We start from the raw sequence: 16,899 nt of genomic DNA on the forward strand, positions 1-16,899 counted from the left end.
TCCAATTTGGTGTGTCATCTTTTATTTTGCATTGATTCATTCAAAAATCATACAGTTACAAAATGCAACATAAGTTGTATTGATATGAGGGCAGCATGTAATCACAGAACCAGAAACACTTGCTTGCAAACTCAAAAATGGAATGATTCTTTTCTCTGTTTGAGTCTGTCCAGAAGTAACCCGGGTCGAAACCGAATCGTGACAGTGATATTGGCAATCCTGCAGAAGGAACCAGGTCACCATGTAGCAGGAGTCCCTGTCACTCAACAGATGCACTGAGTAAATATTTAGAAATGTGCTGATGCTTTTGGACAGCGAGTCAGGGAGCGAAGGGATGATCTGTTGTGCTGGAACAGAACTGGGCTAAGGTGGGAATGGTTTTAAATGGTTCCTGACTTCAAACAGAGTGCTAGTTCTGGCAGCACGTACATTTGCAGCTAATTGCCATCATCATTTGAACATGTTGCATTACACAGGGCTGATGTAATGTTTTTTTACAGTAGGCAATGTATTTTACAGATTAAATGTGAATGACACCTGTTTAAGCAAATCAAGTTTTAAACAATGCAGTTTTAGCCATTGAAATGGAATGAGCAGAAGTGCAAATCAAGTATAAAAGGAAACTTTAGAAGTTAAAGAGAATGTACATTAGAGTTTTGTATGTATTTGAAACACATATCACTTCACCGATCTTCTTCTAACAGACAATTTACAACATGCAACATTCTTCCAGCCTTTTTTTCCACAACATCTTGCACCTTCTTTACTTGTGTGACAAACAACCTCATCCACACAGACACTTTGTACAACACATTTGAATGAGTTTGTCTGGAAAGATATGAAAGAAGACCATTCATGGTCCACAAATGCACAACAACAAGTTTGACGTCTTTCTCCTGAAAAATGGAAACAGTGTTTGATGGAACGTGTATGCCAATGCCCCACTTCACCTTCACTTAACTCTTCCCCTTCAACACTCCCTTTTTTCTGTCATCCTTTGTCAGTCTGTCTGTAAAGCTTACATTCATCTGAGCAAATTCAGTATTTTGAGCAACATATGTACACTGCAGTAAAATGATTATTGCACTGAGATAATAATACATATGATTTAATCTACATTGGTTAAACTGTGGCAAATACTTTTACCTTTCGTGATAACATGAATAGCATGTGTCCTATCTACCACTGTGTTTGTGTGATGAGTACTGAATTCACTGTGTAGTTGCATTTGATCCCTTACTAACACAATACAATAAGCCAAAGCACTGTACAGTCCATTGAGCTATATATTTACATATTCCATGTGTCCCTTGTATGCCCTAAAATGGTAAAATATCTTCCCATTTTGACTTGCATCTGACCAGCAAATATAAAAATTAATTAATAACATTCAGTGATACTTCACTGAACAACATTTAACTGTAATAGTGATTGTGAAGGTATGTTTGTGGTGAAGAAAGTGTAAAAAGTATAATATTTATTTAAAATGAATTCAAATATCTTTGGTTATTTCGAGTCTTTGCTTTTCTTGGTATGTAAGAAGCGTACAAGCCAGCAAAATGCAGTATGTAAAAAGCTTGTTCTTGTCAGTCCTTACTATGAATGCGAGTTATGTAAAATACTAAAACTACCTTGATACAATATTTACCGTTGTCTAGAATCAGCAATCAAAGGCACAAAAATGTAACTTGTGTAATATTAGTCTGATGAAATTCATCAGAAGGTCTTTTACTGAGCGATCCAATGCCACAAAAGTTCATGAAACTGAATTAATGCTTTAATTAACAGTCAGTGACACCCTCACAGGTCAGTGGAGACGGTGCTTCTCTTCACCCTCAGGCTACCTCCCCAACCACGGGGGCAGGTGTTGTAGGAGTGCAGGCCGGGTGACCGAAGGCCCGAATCCTCAGACTCCACAGAGGCATCAGAGTCAGTTAGGGAGCGAGTGTTATAGAGCCTCACAGGTGAGCAGATTCTCTGAGTTGGAGTGGGAGCAGGGCTGGTGAAAGTCGGGGACTGGGAGCCCAGAGCCCGTGACTGGAATGGGCTGATGGGTGGTTTGTGACAGTCATAGCCATGGTGGGAATTTCCCAGAGGGGAGATGGGGAGGTTGTGGCCACTAAGTGCACCAGGGGAGGGGCTGTTTTTACGTTTGGCTGCATTGATGATGTTCTTGGCTAGGAGGCGATGGTTGGCTTTGGAGTCTAGGTTATTAACAATGGGGGACATGCAGCGACTGTCCTTAGGTTGGGGAACAGGAGAGGTGACAGAGGATGTGTACAGAGGTTTGGTGGCAGGGAAGGACAAACTGGTTTGAAAGGGGGCGGGAGACTGGGAACGTGAACCCCATGGAGGAGAGACAGGAGATGTGGCTATAGATGTTTGGGAAGGCCTGGATGTGGAAATAAAGGCACTGGAGGACCGGGTATTTTGGCTCACCAATGGAGATTGACATCTTGATCCCCAAGGAGGAGAAGTAGCTGTAGAAGTTTGGGATGGTAGGGATGTGGGAATGGAAGAAAGGGTGGAAGACTGAGTTTTGTGGCTCACCACTGGGGACTGGCATCTTGATCCCCAAGGAGGAGAGCATGGGGACGTGGTTGTAGATGTGCGGGAGGGTCTGGATGTAGAAAAGGAGGCAGAAGTGGAGGACTTGTTATTCTGGGTCACCACTGGGGACTGGCTTCTTACACCCCAAGGAGGAGAAAGAGGAGAGGAAGTTTTAGAAGTTTGGGAAGGTCTAAAAGCAGAAGTGGAGGAAATGGTGGAGGACTGGCCAACCATTGGGGATTGACTTCTTGAACCCCATGGAGGAGAACATGGAGAGGTAGCTGCAGCTGTTTGAGCGGGTCTGGATATGGAGGCGGAGGTTACAGTGGAAAACTGGATATTTTGACCAGCCATAGGGGACTGGCATCTGGTACTACTTGGAGAAGATACAGGAGAAGTGACTGATCGGATGGAGCTTGACATGGTGGTGGAAGGGTGGCTGGATTGGCGGCTGGATGTCCAGGTTCCTGTGGATGGGCCTGCTGGGCTGCTAAAACGTCTGGCGAGGGTGGGGGTCCTGGTTGGTGTTGATGTCTCATTGGGAATTTCAGCAGGTGAATACTGCGTTGGTGTCTGTTGAACCATGAAAAATAGTTTTTTTTAATTCTTGGATGCATACACACATGCAAAAACACAACACATACATTCATATACCTCCTACAAAACTTTAGAATAAATAAATCCTAACATAAAGTTTCAATTTGACCATGACAGAATGTTTTGTTCATAAGATAACACATTTTGTTGTGAAACTTTGCCAAGCAAATTCATAGGAACAATTCAACAATTCTAATAAGTAAGTCTGGTTTGATAAAATAGTGTGGCCCTCATAGCATTCAGGTCATCTCTGTGTGTTCCCTTCTCCTCTGTGTGTTCCTTCAGTAAGCCTGGCTACCAGAACACACAGGCCCAGTCTGTAGTGTCTCTCTCAGGTTACTGTCATGTGGCCTTCCTGAGGTGGTTAACCTTCGCAGGGATATGAAATTACTTGACTGAAGCGAGGGCTGCATTCCATCTTATGCCTATACTAATTAAGAACTAACTATCCCTGCTTGAAATAAAGATATGAGAACAGTCTGTAGTGTTGCAAGGTGAACTCATAGGAACTCGTATAGTCTTAAGATGAATGTTGATAGACATATTTCAAAAGTTCAGAGTTTCTTTGCAAGAAACAAGGCCCTTATCAAGGGTGATAAGATTGTCTAAATGGCTGAGCCCCTCAAGACCAACAGGGCCAAAGTTCAGGTCATAACATGACCACACAAACCTAAAATTCTTCTGTAACTGTGAAATTTCTTGTAAAGGAAAGTTTAAATAATTATTTCACAACTTGACATTTCACATACTCTGTTCCAAATTAGATCTGCCTCCTGTTGCAAATTATCTGTGTACTTGATGGAGGCATATAATTTATAAGCATTTTTAAGTGTTCACAGTGATTGCATGAAAGGCAGGAATATGAAATAGCAAACACTAAAGAATTAAATTAATGGCTAAAAGAGGCCCGCGGAGTCAGAAAACAAGAAAAAGGAGAAAAAGGTCATTGCAGAGTGTTAGCATAAAGCTTTAATCAGGAAAGGAAAGATTCAGTCTTACACAAAACAAGATACGATAACAGCAGAAAAGAGAAGGAGTCAAGATTTCTGAAAAGAAACAGACACAGGCCTTGCAGTGTGAAACAACAGGGACTGACAGTTAGGAAAACAATGCAGATGTAGGTCCATAATACAAATTTGTATGCAACCAGCAGATTTGAGACCAAAGAATCCAAACACACTGTATATTTAGGTAGAACATGCTGCAAAGCAGAGTAAATTACCCTGAAGACATAAAGACATAAAAGGAGTTCTCTTGCTGCAACTTTCCCGTCAGTGAGCAGCATTAAATTGCAAATCGTAGATCATAAAGCAGATGCTAGACCATCTGTTAAAGTGCTTTGTGAAGCAGCACCACCCTGGTGCCCAGTGGAAAAAGTGTGAGGTTGGTACTCATCATGTTTTAAAAATGTACTGAAAATGGATGTTTTAGAGTGCTGATGTGCTTAGCGGCTTTGGGAATGGCATCTGATTTTGATTACACCAAGGCACAGTTTTTCATTTTCTATGGATGATTACTGAATTACTGGGAAAATAGTTGTATATTCTCTGAACAGTAAAATACATTCCCTTAATAAATCTTCTAAGATGCAAATGAAGTCTGGCCCTAGCTAAAACTACTAGATAATCTATCTTCTGCTTAATGTTCGAGAATACAGCATTTCTAAATTTTGCTGTTTTAAATATCTACAATGTAAGAGACAAAGAGGCACAAGAAAATAAGAAAAAGAAGGCCCAAGTTAAAACAAAAAGTGCAGAAAAATTTAACTTTTAGCCCAACTAAAATCTGTTTGAGTTTTATCGCCACGTGTTTCATCTCTACAAAATTCCTCTGATGTAAACAAGCTTTCTAAAAATGGTACAGAGAGGGTCTCCACACCTGTGGGGCAATCCCTGCCTTCTTGGCAGAAAATGTGGGTCTCGGTGCTTGTACTCCTGACCGAGGAGAGGACACGCTCTCTGGGGAAAGGGCCGACACTGAAGAACTGATCCTTGGATGTCCAGGGATTGGACTGGATGGATACTCTGTTCCTCCAGTGGGACTGAGAGGCAACTGAGGAGACATGCACTGGAAGCGAGAGGGTGGGCTGGTAGGTAAGGAAGTCTGTCTGGAGAAAGTTTGGGAGCCCATTAGGTTCTTGGCCTGTGGTGCTCCTCTGGGAAGTGTACTAATGGGGTCCTTGATCGGATTAAGGATGAAAAGGGAAGAGTTAAGCTGGTATGGGCGGTGCCTCGACAAGTCCATCTCAATCTTGGAGCATCCGTTCTCTAAAGGAGGCGGCTCTGGAACTGGCTCTGGTACTACAGCTTTTGGCCTTGGTTTTTGTTTGACTGTTTGTTGGGCTTTTAGATTCTGTGAAAGCTGAGCACTGATGTCAGAGTTTTTGGCAATGGCCTTGACCCTACCAGGCATGTTTGATGGATAGACCCAGGATGGTGGCAGAGACATTGTGGGAGAAGGAGACCTAATTTGTCCCGGATTCTGATTCTCAACAACATATTTTTCCATCCTGGACTGACGCTTGGCAAACAGCTCAGCCCCTTTTCCTGACACATTGGTGAGGGTCTGCTCTGGCCGGCGCTCTGCCCTTGGTCGGGTCCTCGAGCTCTTCAGAGAAGAAGCCCACTCTGGAGCTCTTGCTCCTTCTGCCTTGACCTCTTCCTTGGCAAGAAAGTTGGATGCCTCTGCACCCAGAGCCAGTAGCTCTTCTTCAGATTGTGGCTCAGGCACAGACCTGAGTCCATGTTTCTTCCTTTCATCTGCCCCCTGCACCAGAGAGAGCAGCTCAGGGTTTGGAGCTACGACGGGCTTTTCTTTAAATGTGAACATTGACTTTTTATTTGCCCTCCTGGCAGCACTCTCCTCCAGTACCCCTGTTTTTATTGGTGCTACGGCTTTTCTCTCTCCAGTAGTAGGAGCAATATAGATGGAGGGCTTTGGGGCTGTGGGAGGACCATATTGTGGCATAGGTGGGTACTGAGAACTAGGGAAATGTGGTGGTGGAGGAGAGGAAGGGGACATGACAGGAGACATCGGAGGTGGATTGGAGTAGTAGGTCTGAGGGGGTTGGTTTGTGAATGCTGGTAGAGGAGGTGTAGGATATGAGGGAGGCGGAGGTGGAGGTGAGGCCACGATTGGTTGGGGGACAGTGAAAGCAGGTAGAGGAGGAGTGGAGTATGAAGGAGGAGGGGGGATGTCCATGACAGGGCTGCCTGCCTCTGGAGATCGCACTGTTGGTGGTGAGAAAAAGGGTCTGGCAGTTCTGTTGATGATGGTGGCCGACTGCTTGGATGTGGCTAAAGATGCTCTCTCAGGTCCAGAGGTACTGTGAAAGCCATTAAGAAACTGTGCAGCGGGAACTGGCCCTGTGTGGCTCACATTTATCTCTGCTTCCCCTTCAGCATGTCCCATCACAACTGGATCAGCATGATTACCTCCTGGGGGAGTCTCATGCTTGACATTGTCCGCTAGCTCCTCGTGGATTTCATCTCTTATCTCTTCCTCCTGCTCTTCCCTGACAGGGAGGAAATGTCTCTCCTGGATCACATTGCCCTCCACATCTTCCTCTTTGTGGAAATCTCTACCTGGTGCATCCATGATGTCATCTACTGTATGTACCCTTGAGAAGAGTGGCTTGGTAGCACTATTCTTAAAGTTCAAGTCTCTGTCCTTTTCCTCACTGCTCTTCTCTGCCCATGTTAGTTTGTTGGACAAGGCGTTGCTGTTCACATCCTCAGCTTTATCTTCCTCTGATCCCTTTCCACAGCTTTGAAGCGTGAAGGCATTGACTCTCTGCTTGCGGCGGTTGAAGAGCTGCACGCCTCTGGAGCTTGAGTTGGAAGGGATGGTGAGCTGAGCGGCGATGATCTGACTCCTGACACGAGCCTCCTTAAGCTCTTTCTCTGATAAACTGGCACTCCTGGTCAGATCTGAATTGAAACAGACAGGGAGACAGGGGACAGACAGTTTAATGAGAGCAACAGTGGAGTTTGTCTTTTCATCTCACTGAGATGTCTGATGAATTATAAAAGGGGCTCAAACTTTGGTAGATTCAACAACGTGCTTCTTTAGAAAGACAACTCCCTCAACATCTAATTAAAGCTTACCAAACCGCTTTTATGTACAAGTAAGGAGAACCAGTAAGGACAAATTTTTAACAAGTCTGGGATTGAATATTCACTTTAAAAGCCACATAATTGTTTGTGCACCATATGGTTTTGATTCTTCTTTGCAGTACTTCTTATTCCAACCAATCTAGCGAGAAAAATAAGGCTTTGTGGACATTTGACTCAGCAGACCAAAGAGTTAGACAATGAGCTAACAGACATAGGCGGAGAAACATCTGAAATAAACATGTTAATAAAGAGACACAGCTTGTTGTGAAAAGTTAATTAAAAGATCTGAGTCAATGTCTGCTACAGACTGAAAAGAAACTCTGTCAGTCTGTGTATTACACTGATTCTGCAGGTTTGCAGATTACTTTGAAATTATGAGATGAAACATGTCTATGGTAAAACTGATAGTTTGTTTTCTGAGCTTAAGAGCTCCCTTCCAGGCAACAGAGCTATTTCCTCTGCCATCTGCAGTAGTCCCTCCCTGAGCATTCCTCCACCACTGAGAAAACTCCCTGCCTGTGCTTCCAGCATGCCTTTGGTTTCTCTCTGTAGTTACTTTGTACAATACTGAAGCTCAAACCCTTAATAGACCATTTTTTACAATCTACAGTTTCCAAAAGCGAAATTTTTTCACTGCTGACTATAAACACACTATACAATCAAGTGTTCCCATCTTAAATATAGCAACTACATCATACTTCAAAGTTCAAAAGAGGAAAATCAAACCAGCCTCTTTGCCTTTTTTTTTTTTTTTTTTTTTTTTACTAAATAAAATCCTGCAGTCAGAGAGTCTTTGATGGACATTTTCGAGGAAAATAAGTTGTTATGGTGACGCATCTGGTAGATTATTCATCTAATTCGTGCTACTCTGACTGATGGAAGATAGTTAATGTCTCTGTAGGATTTTTCTCAGACAGCTGGCATAGCCCTGACTCTATATTCATTTCAGAAGGTGATGGATCCAGACAGCTACATTATTTGATGTAATCATGTGCCAATCACAATAATTATGTGTAAATCAGTCACTTGTAAAGCTGTCCTGTAGAGCTGATTGTGCATGCAGTTTTTCCTGGCACGGAATGTAAAGCTAACATAATCATTCCCCCAGCAAGAAGGAATAATATGCATCTGTCATTGATTTTACGGACTTCTAAGTCTGCCTTCACAGTAATTGAATTAACTCTTTGTGAGGTACCATTGAGTTCCTTTTACATACATGCAGCTGAAGTTCAAGAGCACGACATCTCTTCTGTATCTTTTTGTTTATATGTATAAAACATGCATTCTGGAGCCAATTTTTATTTAAAATGTGTAGTATATTTTCATAAACAGTGTTACAGCCTTTGTTGATGGCACTGGTTATCTGCAAAGAAATGCATCAACATGTCATATCACTCAACCTGACACCCAACAGAGATATATGAGCCACATCACATATTTGTGGCAGTATAACAAGGATAAAAGCATTATCCCACAGCCCTTTAAACAAGCACCACTATTGGCATGGGCATAAATCACCTTCTTTTATAGACTGGAGCAGAAAAATGAACCAACCTATCACACAGGTACTTACTGCACAGTCAGTGCTTTTTATCAATGTTGTCAATATGGGTGGAAGCACCACCACCGGTCCCAAATGAAGACTTTTATTAGCTATTTACTGTTAATAATTCATGCTACCTGAATGTACCAGAGCAGTGGAGCTTGAAATGAAATGTCCTCACCACAAACATTTAACCTGAGCTGGAGCCAGATTAGTTATCAAATAACATGCAGGTGCAAATCCCATCACCGAAGCAGAAGTGATACTTGTTGAATGTGGACATTTGATTGGATTTTTTTTTTCACTTATTATCATCATATCATAAAGTTTTCAGTTAATTTTCTAGTAATTCATAGAAAACAGTAAATTGTTAAATGTTATATTACATGAAGATGGTAATCATCAACCAGGAATTGGGAATAAATCTGCTATGAATTTAAAGTTACAGTGTCACTTCTTCTGTTACAAAAACAACACAGTGCCACTAAGTCATATTTCTTAACAAAGTTGAAAAGCACAAGTTGCTTCTCAGTTATAATTCCAGACGATAAAACATCAGTTCTCAAGTTTTCTGAAAGTTTGCTCATCTCCCTGGATCCATTTTACTGCCTGGTCCCTTACCTCTTTTCGTGTCAAAACTCAGAGCTCCGCTGTTTTGTTGTACTTCCACCAGAGGTTTCAATTTAACTGCGTCTGATAGCTTCACACCCCCTTTCTAGAGTGAGACGCAGGATCAGATTTCTTTTCCTGCACAGTCCAGCACACAGACGAACAGGGAGGGAGGGGGTCTGTAGCTGGAGGCTGTGCTGTCTGTCAGTCAGCCTCCAGCTTTCTTTCACTTTTTAAAAAAAAATAAATAAAAAATCTGCTCTCACAACCTCCACAGGCTTTTGACTAATTATAAAAACTGAGATATGCCTCTGAGAACAAAAGCTCAGTGCTGCTCTTGAGAAAGTATTGATGCAGCAGCAGCAGCTGTAAAGAGACTACACTTTGTTTTGACAGTTCTGGAGTGGTGTCCAATCAATGGTAAGTATTGAGCAGCTTATCTCTGTCTAATGTCTTACGATGGCAGGGAGGCATTTGACCCTTGCTACATCCTTTGAAGTGTAACCCAGAGATACTCCAGCTTATGTTTATATGGATTAGACCACTGAGACTCCAGAGCTTGAGCACCTGACCCCTGCTGCCCTGCATGTCAGCTGGGATATCGCCATGTGTGTTTATTGTGCACTCTCTCCAACCAAGTGTCTGCCCTTTTTGAACTCTCTGGGCCCTGAGCTCCAGCCTGTAAGAGCAAGAGAGGAATTTCCTGTCCTCTAGCAGAGGCATAAACTCCATCTTCTACGCTGATGCAAGAGCCTCTACATCATTTTCTCTACCACCTCCTTTCTCTGCCTCATCTTTCTGCCCTGCGTCCCTCCCCTCAACCCTGCGTGGGTGAGAGCAGACAGGAAAACTCCTCCTCAGCAGCAGGATTTAAGTCAGGGGGCCAGCCCTGCATTTGTGTATCAAAGGTCAGATTATCCTGTCGGATGTTATCTCTCTCCGGGTGATGGCTGCGGGGTGAGCAGGATGACAGCACCGGCCCCCGTGGGTGATGTGTGAAGCGGTTTGGAAAGACAAGGATTAACAGAGGTCCTGGGATCTCACCAGACTGAATGTGACCTCAGCTCTCGGTGGATCCCATGGGAGAAATAAAAGCCCCGCAACAGAGGTGGAAACCAAGCTCTGCTGCTTATATTGTTACTTTTACGAAATGTCTCAGCCGAGGAGTAGTCGACCCCAGTCAGAGCCCTGGTGTTGTTTTAGGTGATCTGTGTTCCATTTGAGGAAACTAATTAGTGAGTAATGAGTGATGGGAAGGGTGTTGGAAGTACAGAGGCTGTAGATCTTTATCAGGTACAATTATTGGGTGGACATGACCTTTCTATTACAATGCACAATGTGTTTTTACTTGCTTTGAATAGTGCATCTGACTGACTTGTCGCCACCCAGAGGTAGTTAAACCGTCCAGCACTGTTTTAGTGTTTTCCACATTGTAATTTAACAACAGTTTTGGTGTTATTATGATGTGTGAACTCTTTTTTGTACGTTCTTGGGAGCTGACATCTGTGAAAGTAAAAAAGAAGAGCCTAAAAAAAGTTTCCAAACAGCTTTTCCCACAAGTTAGTCATAGTCAGCGGCTGTGTTGTATATTAAGACAGCCCCTTAGCAGTGATGCATGATTGCATTTCCACTGCTGCTTCGGCAGACTGTATTTTTATGGCATGGAAACAGATGTTTCAGGGAGCATTGTCACTGTGTCAGGTTGCACTGATGAGTCTGGATTGCCTGTTTTCTCTATGTGCTGTCTGCCCTTCTCAGCAATAGATTTCTCTGCTATAATGATATACTGTAGCCACACTGTAGCAGCACAGCAACGTACAGCAAACAAGCCTCTGGAAATGTATTCCAGCCGCAAATCTGTGTCACGAAGCACCAAAACACTTCCTTGCTGCAGCTCAAACATCCCAAATAAGGAGCAAAAATGCCAAATAAACAAACACTTACTTGTTTTCCGGCTCATATGTTCTTTGTTGAGTCCTGTCTTTTCCCATGATGCATTGTAGTCTGTCTCAGGGTTGTGCACGTCTTCCGTGAGCTGGAGAGGTTTTCTCAATCCTCCAGGACTCCAGCTCACCCCTCTCCTGACAGACATGTGTCCCTTCTCCATTGCTGCTCACAAAATGTCTCAGTCTGTCCTGCGAAGATGAAGCTGTCAGTCCGGTTGAAAGACTGAAGTTTTATTCCTTACTGGCAGACAGTGAATAAGCTTAAAAGAAAACACAAAAATTGAAAAGTCGTAGCTCTGCTTTCCAGGTTGCTGCTTCCGGTCGTGGCTCCTTTTCAGCAATAATACTTCCAAATGTTGTCCTGTAGTCGGTTGAAATTTTGACGGAAGAAGTGTGCTCTTGCTTTGGTCTTCCTGAAATGTTGCTCTCTGTCTAGCAGGACCTCCCAGGAGGGTCAGCTCCAATGTTTCTTGGATGAGTTCCCATGGACAAACGCCACGAAAATTGCACAAGTTTGTTGTGCTCTGTTGAAAATCTGGCATAGAGTGCTGAGAAATAATCCAGTTTTTTCTAAGCACATCTCTCTAATATTTCTTTCTTTCCCAGATGTTGCTCTTCCTCCTCTTCTATTTTGGTCACCAAAACATGCTTTCTGTCTGCATCCCAACCTCCTGCCCGCAGATTACTTTTCTTTCAGAGAAAAGGATCTGCCCTTTATCTTGGAGATCATAACTCTATGGTGACGTGAAGGTTTACTGTGTGTATATGGTAGCTTCCCGCTGTTACATGCATGTGTGGAATAACATTTCACTCTGGAAAGGTCATTCCAGCGACTGGTTTGTATTCAGTGTTCAAAAGCATTCAATTAGAGTTCCTTTATCCCAAGGTCCTGTGTTATTTCTCATACATTAAAGCCAGATACGGTCTCTGAAAGCAGGATAATTGATTCCTTTCTTCTGTTTTTTTCAGGAAACTGCGACGGCGAGGGAAAGTTTTTATTTCTTTTAGTGGTAACCTTGAATAATACTGAAATGCATCAGCACGATACAGCAATGGAGTCTTCATGAATTAAGTAATACTGTGGTCAACAGCTTCACTTCTGATCCATGTAGAAAATGATTTGATGAGTGAGTTGTGTTTGTTCAAACAGTCAGTTGAAAAAACTGCTTGATCTGCTGGTGCCTGCACTTTAATCACTCTCCATGTTCGCTCACTCCCCAGGAAAACCTGCAAAACAAAGAAACACAGGTTACAATGCAATTATGTAAAAGTCAAAAGCGTTTGAATGAACTTTCATTTAATTGTGTTATGCAAATTTGACATTTACAAAGACAAAAGCAAGATGTTCCATCTGCCTGTAACTTCTCCATCATTGCTCTTTGAGTAATGGATTTTGAACCCACTGCTTTGTGCAGGGTTTAAAGTATTATCTGTGATGGTTTCAAGAAAGTAGTACAAAAGGCCTGACCTTTTATGTCGACAGAGAGTCTGCTGTTTTTATAGAGTTTTGAGAATGTGGCCTGAAGAATGTTTTAATATACTCTTCCCCTGCTCATCTAACACTTTGGATGAACACCAGTTTACTTCCAGGAAACATAAATCTCAACTTATGTCCATTTTTGAGACAAAGATACAGATCAGACTTCTCACTTTGAACTGTAGTCTGAAAGGGTGGAGAAGGAAATGAGAAGTTTTTATAAAACTCTGATAAACTCAGCGTTGTCTCCAGTGAAGTGAGGAAGGTTTGAGTGTTGGAAATCTGTTTGAAACCTGCCAAAAGATTTCTGTTTATCTGTCTGTGATGTATTACAGTATGTTCAGAAGAGAGATTGAGAGATTTCCATGAAGGAAGAGACAAACATGAATGTCCTACAGTGACCGCCCTCTTATCCCGCAAAGTATTTCATTAGATTAAGAGTGTCATGTTCCCTCTTCAAAGTCAATAAGAGCCACTGGCAAAGTCTGTAATGATAAACCGGTGTTTGCACTTCCTCATCCTTGATCAGACTTGTCTGTCATTGAAGCTGAAGTTGCATTTGTTTTTACTTGTGAGTCACCACTAAAACACTGAGCGGTGGGAGAACTACACACATAATCATTATTTTCAAATGCCTTTTCAGACATTCCTCAAAGGCATAGAAACCACGCTCACATTCATCTTTTCCTCAGGTGTGCAAGCGCCAGCTGCATCCCTTGAAGAGACACTCGATGAACCAACAGCTGAGTCATGACAACATGTAAGAGGACTTTCTCATTGGTCCCTGAACACAATCAGCCCAAACAAAACTCAGCACCAACAAAAGGTTAAAATCCTGCACACAAAGAGAAGGCTAGTATTGTTTAGACACTCTGACAATAGTTCTTTGATTCCCCCAGATGTGCGATCCGGGTTTGGATCCGTCTCATTTGGAAACTGACATCGGCTTTTATAGGTTTGTCTTCACCGTGTCATTTTGCCACAGTGGTTTTTATGATATTTTCTTCATTCACAGTTGTCTCTGTTGTGCCAAAATTTCCTCTTTACTGTAATCAGTGGGAACAGAGGTGAACACTTGTTGAGGACGTGTCCTAACGCCGCTGTAGCAGATTGATTAAAATATGGTTTGATTTCCATCTTTGATCCGATCTGCAAATATTTATTAAGCGCCAGACACGGAACAGATGTAGAATACTCAAAACTGACACCAGTGGAGATGCAGATTTGACTCTGGGTCAGAAAACAAAACACCAACATATGGAGTGTTCAAATCTGCATCTGCCACAAGTTTTTATCTTCTTTTTTTCTGTCCCAGCTTGTTAATGTGCAGCTTGGGTGTTGTATTTCTTCCAAACTAACTTGTGATATCAGCTTCACTCCAACTCTTATCTACTTGCCAAACTTGATGGTCTGATGTCATTTCCATCAACACCCTGTCTCCAGTCGCCTTGGAGTACATAAAGTATTTTACACTTGGCCTCTAGTTTTCCAGTGCCACTCTTTAACCTTGATAACAATCAAGGGTCTAATTCACAATTTGGCCCCTGGGTCACCTTAGAGTCCCTGTACATGGTCAAAGTCTCTCTGCAACATGTCTCGCATGCTGATGACGCACGAAAGAAATTACTTTGGCAGCCTTACAAACTGTAATCATTCATTTGTCCCTCATGGCCATTGCATTGTACATTTATTACACATCTGCATCAACAGACAGCTTGTAGAAAGCATGTCAGCCACCTAATTACTCATATTCTGCATGTGTTTTCACCTCAGGTATGACATCTGTACAACATCAGTTGCCCTGGGCGCACATGTGTTGAGGTGAGTGAGATGTGTGGATGTCGGGTGAGCGTGCATTCCACCTACTGTAAGGACTCAAAGGTGTATCAGTTACTGAGCTCATAATGAGGCATCTGGTCATGACATTGACTGGAGAGCCTTTATGATTGAATCCCTTCGGGGGCAGAGGTGCTGTGTGTCTGCTATCTTTTGTCTTTTTTTTTTGCCTGGATTCTCTACAGTTTGGCATGCACTAATCATTCAGCTGCAAATGCTAAAGGCTTCAGCAGGGTCCTTTGCTCCCTGCTCAGACAAAGAGCCATTCAAAGGCCCTTTGCTGCCCCTACAAAATCATTTGGAGTAGTGCTCCAAAAATGGGCATTCCTGCTTCATAATTCCTCAGGAGGCTGTGATAGTTGACATGCCTCAGCTTGTGTGGGCCGATGAGTGACATCTAAAACACCATGAGGCACCGTCTCCAATGAGACTCACAAATGTCTCCCCCTGTTTGTCTTTGCTTTTTTAAAGGGATTTCTGTGAGTGCACTCATAAATCATGCAGTGTAAAACCTCGTAATGAAGTGTCTGCCTCGTGTGCAGCTCATCCTGCTCTCTTAGTCACAGGTAGAGAACTTCAAGAGGCAGAGATAAATACTAGAAGTAGGTGTGTATGATCCTGCGCCAAGAGGGATGAACCTTCCGAAACAATCAGAGTCATAATCTGAAAACTGTTACACATCAAAGACAAAGAGCACAGGCACTTTTTTAAAAATGTAAAAAGTATTGTCAATACTGCAGGGATTATTTGTACAACAGGATTGATTTTTTGGCACCGGAAGACATTTTACAAAGCAGTTTCAAAGCATCTTCTGTCATGGCAAAAGTAAAAGGGTATCATTTACTAACATATACAGAACAAAGCCCCCATTGCTTCCCTGTAAAGCAGTTAATGGGTCTCACCTGTTGTGTTAACAGGAAGCAATTACTTATATATGTAAGTCAATACAGTCTCCAGCCAGGACTTTAATTGGATACACCTTCTAATGTTACACAGTGCACAACAAGTCTACAACCTGGCTACACAGCAGGCTCCACACAGTTAGGACAATGGGCCTGGATATCAGTGACCACAGTGTTAATGCAGTCAAGCAAAAAAGAAAGAAAAAAAATGGAAAAAAGAAAAACTCTTCTGTGAGCCTGCAGCCTGCACCGAGGGAAAAACAGCAGCCGCAGATGTTTGTCATCTGCTCGAACAAAAGACTTTCAAAGTTTCCCTCCTCTGCTGCTCATTGCATCCCCATTCGCTCTCTTTCTCTTTTGCAAAACAAAGATTGTGTCTTACCCCGTAAAGATAAGCCTAACGCTCTGCAGGTGACAAGAATCTGCAGAGTTTTGCAGCGGCACATGGGATCCCACGACTCCTGTCTTGTTTGCTGCTCACCTGTACTCCGGTGGGTCTGGCTGAGTGAAGCAGAGAGGGTGTGTACTGTCCCTTTTCAGTTCCTACAACTCTGCACACACACCTCCCCCTTTTTACCTCCCCTCTCTCTCTCTCTCTTCCTCCCTCCCTCTCACCGTCTCTCTCGCTCAGACGAAGGATGGGGTTGGGAAGGGGGGTCAGTTGGAACACAGAAGGCTCTTTGTCTGGGATCTTTTCATATGGTTTCCTTCAAGCTTGCATACTGAACACATTATGCTATAATATATTTTCATATTCAACACAGGGACGTGGAGGCCCCACTCTGTTCTCTCCCCGGCTACTTGACCCATTTTCCCGCCACTGGGCAGAAAAAATCCAAATAAGAGAGGAAACTATTTGAGAAAAATGTAACACCAGGTTCCTGCTAAACTTGCAAAATTTGTTGGTGCAGGTCTCCAGTGTTTTGGATTAATAAAGCTGAAGATAGAGAATGATTTCCTCTTGAGAAGCATTACATATCAAGACCCTACATAGCTTTTTAGTATGTGTGCAGGCTGCTCAGGATGGTAACTCAAGAGCATTTGAAGTACAGTAGAAGCTTTCCTGCAGGGATGCTCATCTTAATATCATAGTCTTCACTAATATCTCTAAGAGTGACACTCAAAAGATCCCACAGGTGCCATAAAATGTCAGTAACATCTGCTTCACTCTAGTGTCTGGGGCCTAAGATGATTAGATATTTAGATTTATAGATCTTAGGGATATTTGGATTCCTTTCTCTAATATTTAACATCTTTAGTATTGAAACCTGAAAGCTCTCAGTGGCTGGTTGTGGATGCACAGTGGGGCCTGCATGCCTGAGTC

General features: G+C 42.7%; 1 protein-coding gene across 1 annotated transcript; it reads right to left on the reverse strand.

Moving 5' to 3' along the window:
- LOC111577692 (mucin-2) lies at nucleotides 1-16,114 on the reverse strand. The gene is made up of 4 exons (XM_023284081.3): nucleotides 15,958-16,114; nucleotides 11,359-12,587; nucleotides 5,026-7,076; nucleotides 1-3,123 (listed from the first exon to the last, which is right to left on the reverse strand). Exons 2-4 carry the CDS (start codon nucleotides 11,519-11,521, stop codon nucleotides 1,801-1,803), a joined length of 3,537 nt encoding a protein of 1,178 aa, XP_023139849.2. The 5' UTR covers nucleotides 11,522-12,587; nucleotides 15,958-16,114; the 3' UTR covers nucleotides 1-1,800.
- Between the last annotated feature and the right edge of the window lie 785 nt (nucleotides 16,115-16,899).

This window comes from Amphiprion ocellaris, chromosome 13 (assembly GCF_022539595.1).
Source record: "Amphiprion ocellaris isolate individual 3 ecotype Okinawa chromosome 13, ASM2253959v1, whole genome shotgun sequence".
Lineage (NCBI taxonomy): Eukaryota > Metazoa > Chordata > Actinopteri > Pomacentridae > Amphiprion > Amphiprion ocellaris.

What these genes read in the sequence shown, in the direction of transcription:
- LOC111577692 (XM_023284081.3), bottom strand. Translation starts at nt 11,521, where the DNA reads ATGGAGAAGGGACACATGTCTGTCAGGAGAGGGGTGAGCTGGAGTCCT. An exon ending in ACATATGAGCCGGAAAACAA is followed by an intron (nt 7,077 to 11,358) that starts GTAAGTGTTTGT and finishes GTTTCAATTCAG; the next exon opens with ATCTGACCAGGAGTGCCAGT. An exon ending in AGGCAGGGATTGCCCCACAG is followed by an intron (nt 3,124 to 5,025) that starts GTGTGGAGACCC and finishes ATGGTTCAACAG; the next exon opens with ACACCAACGCAGTATTCACC.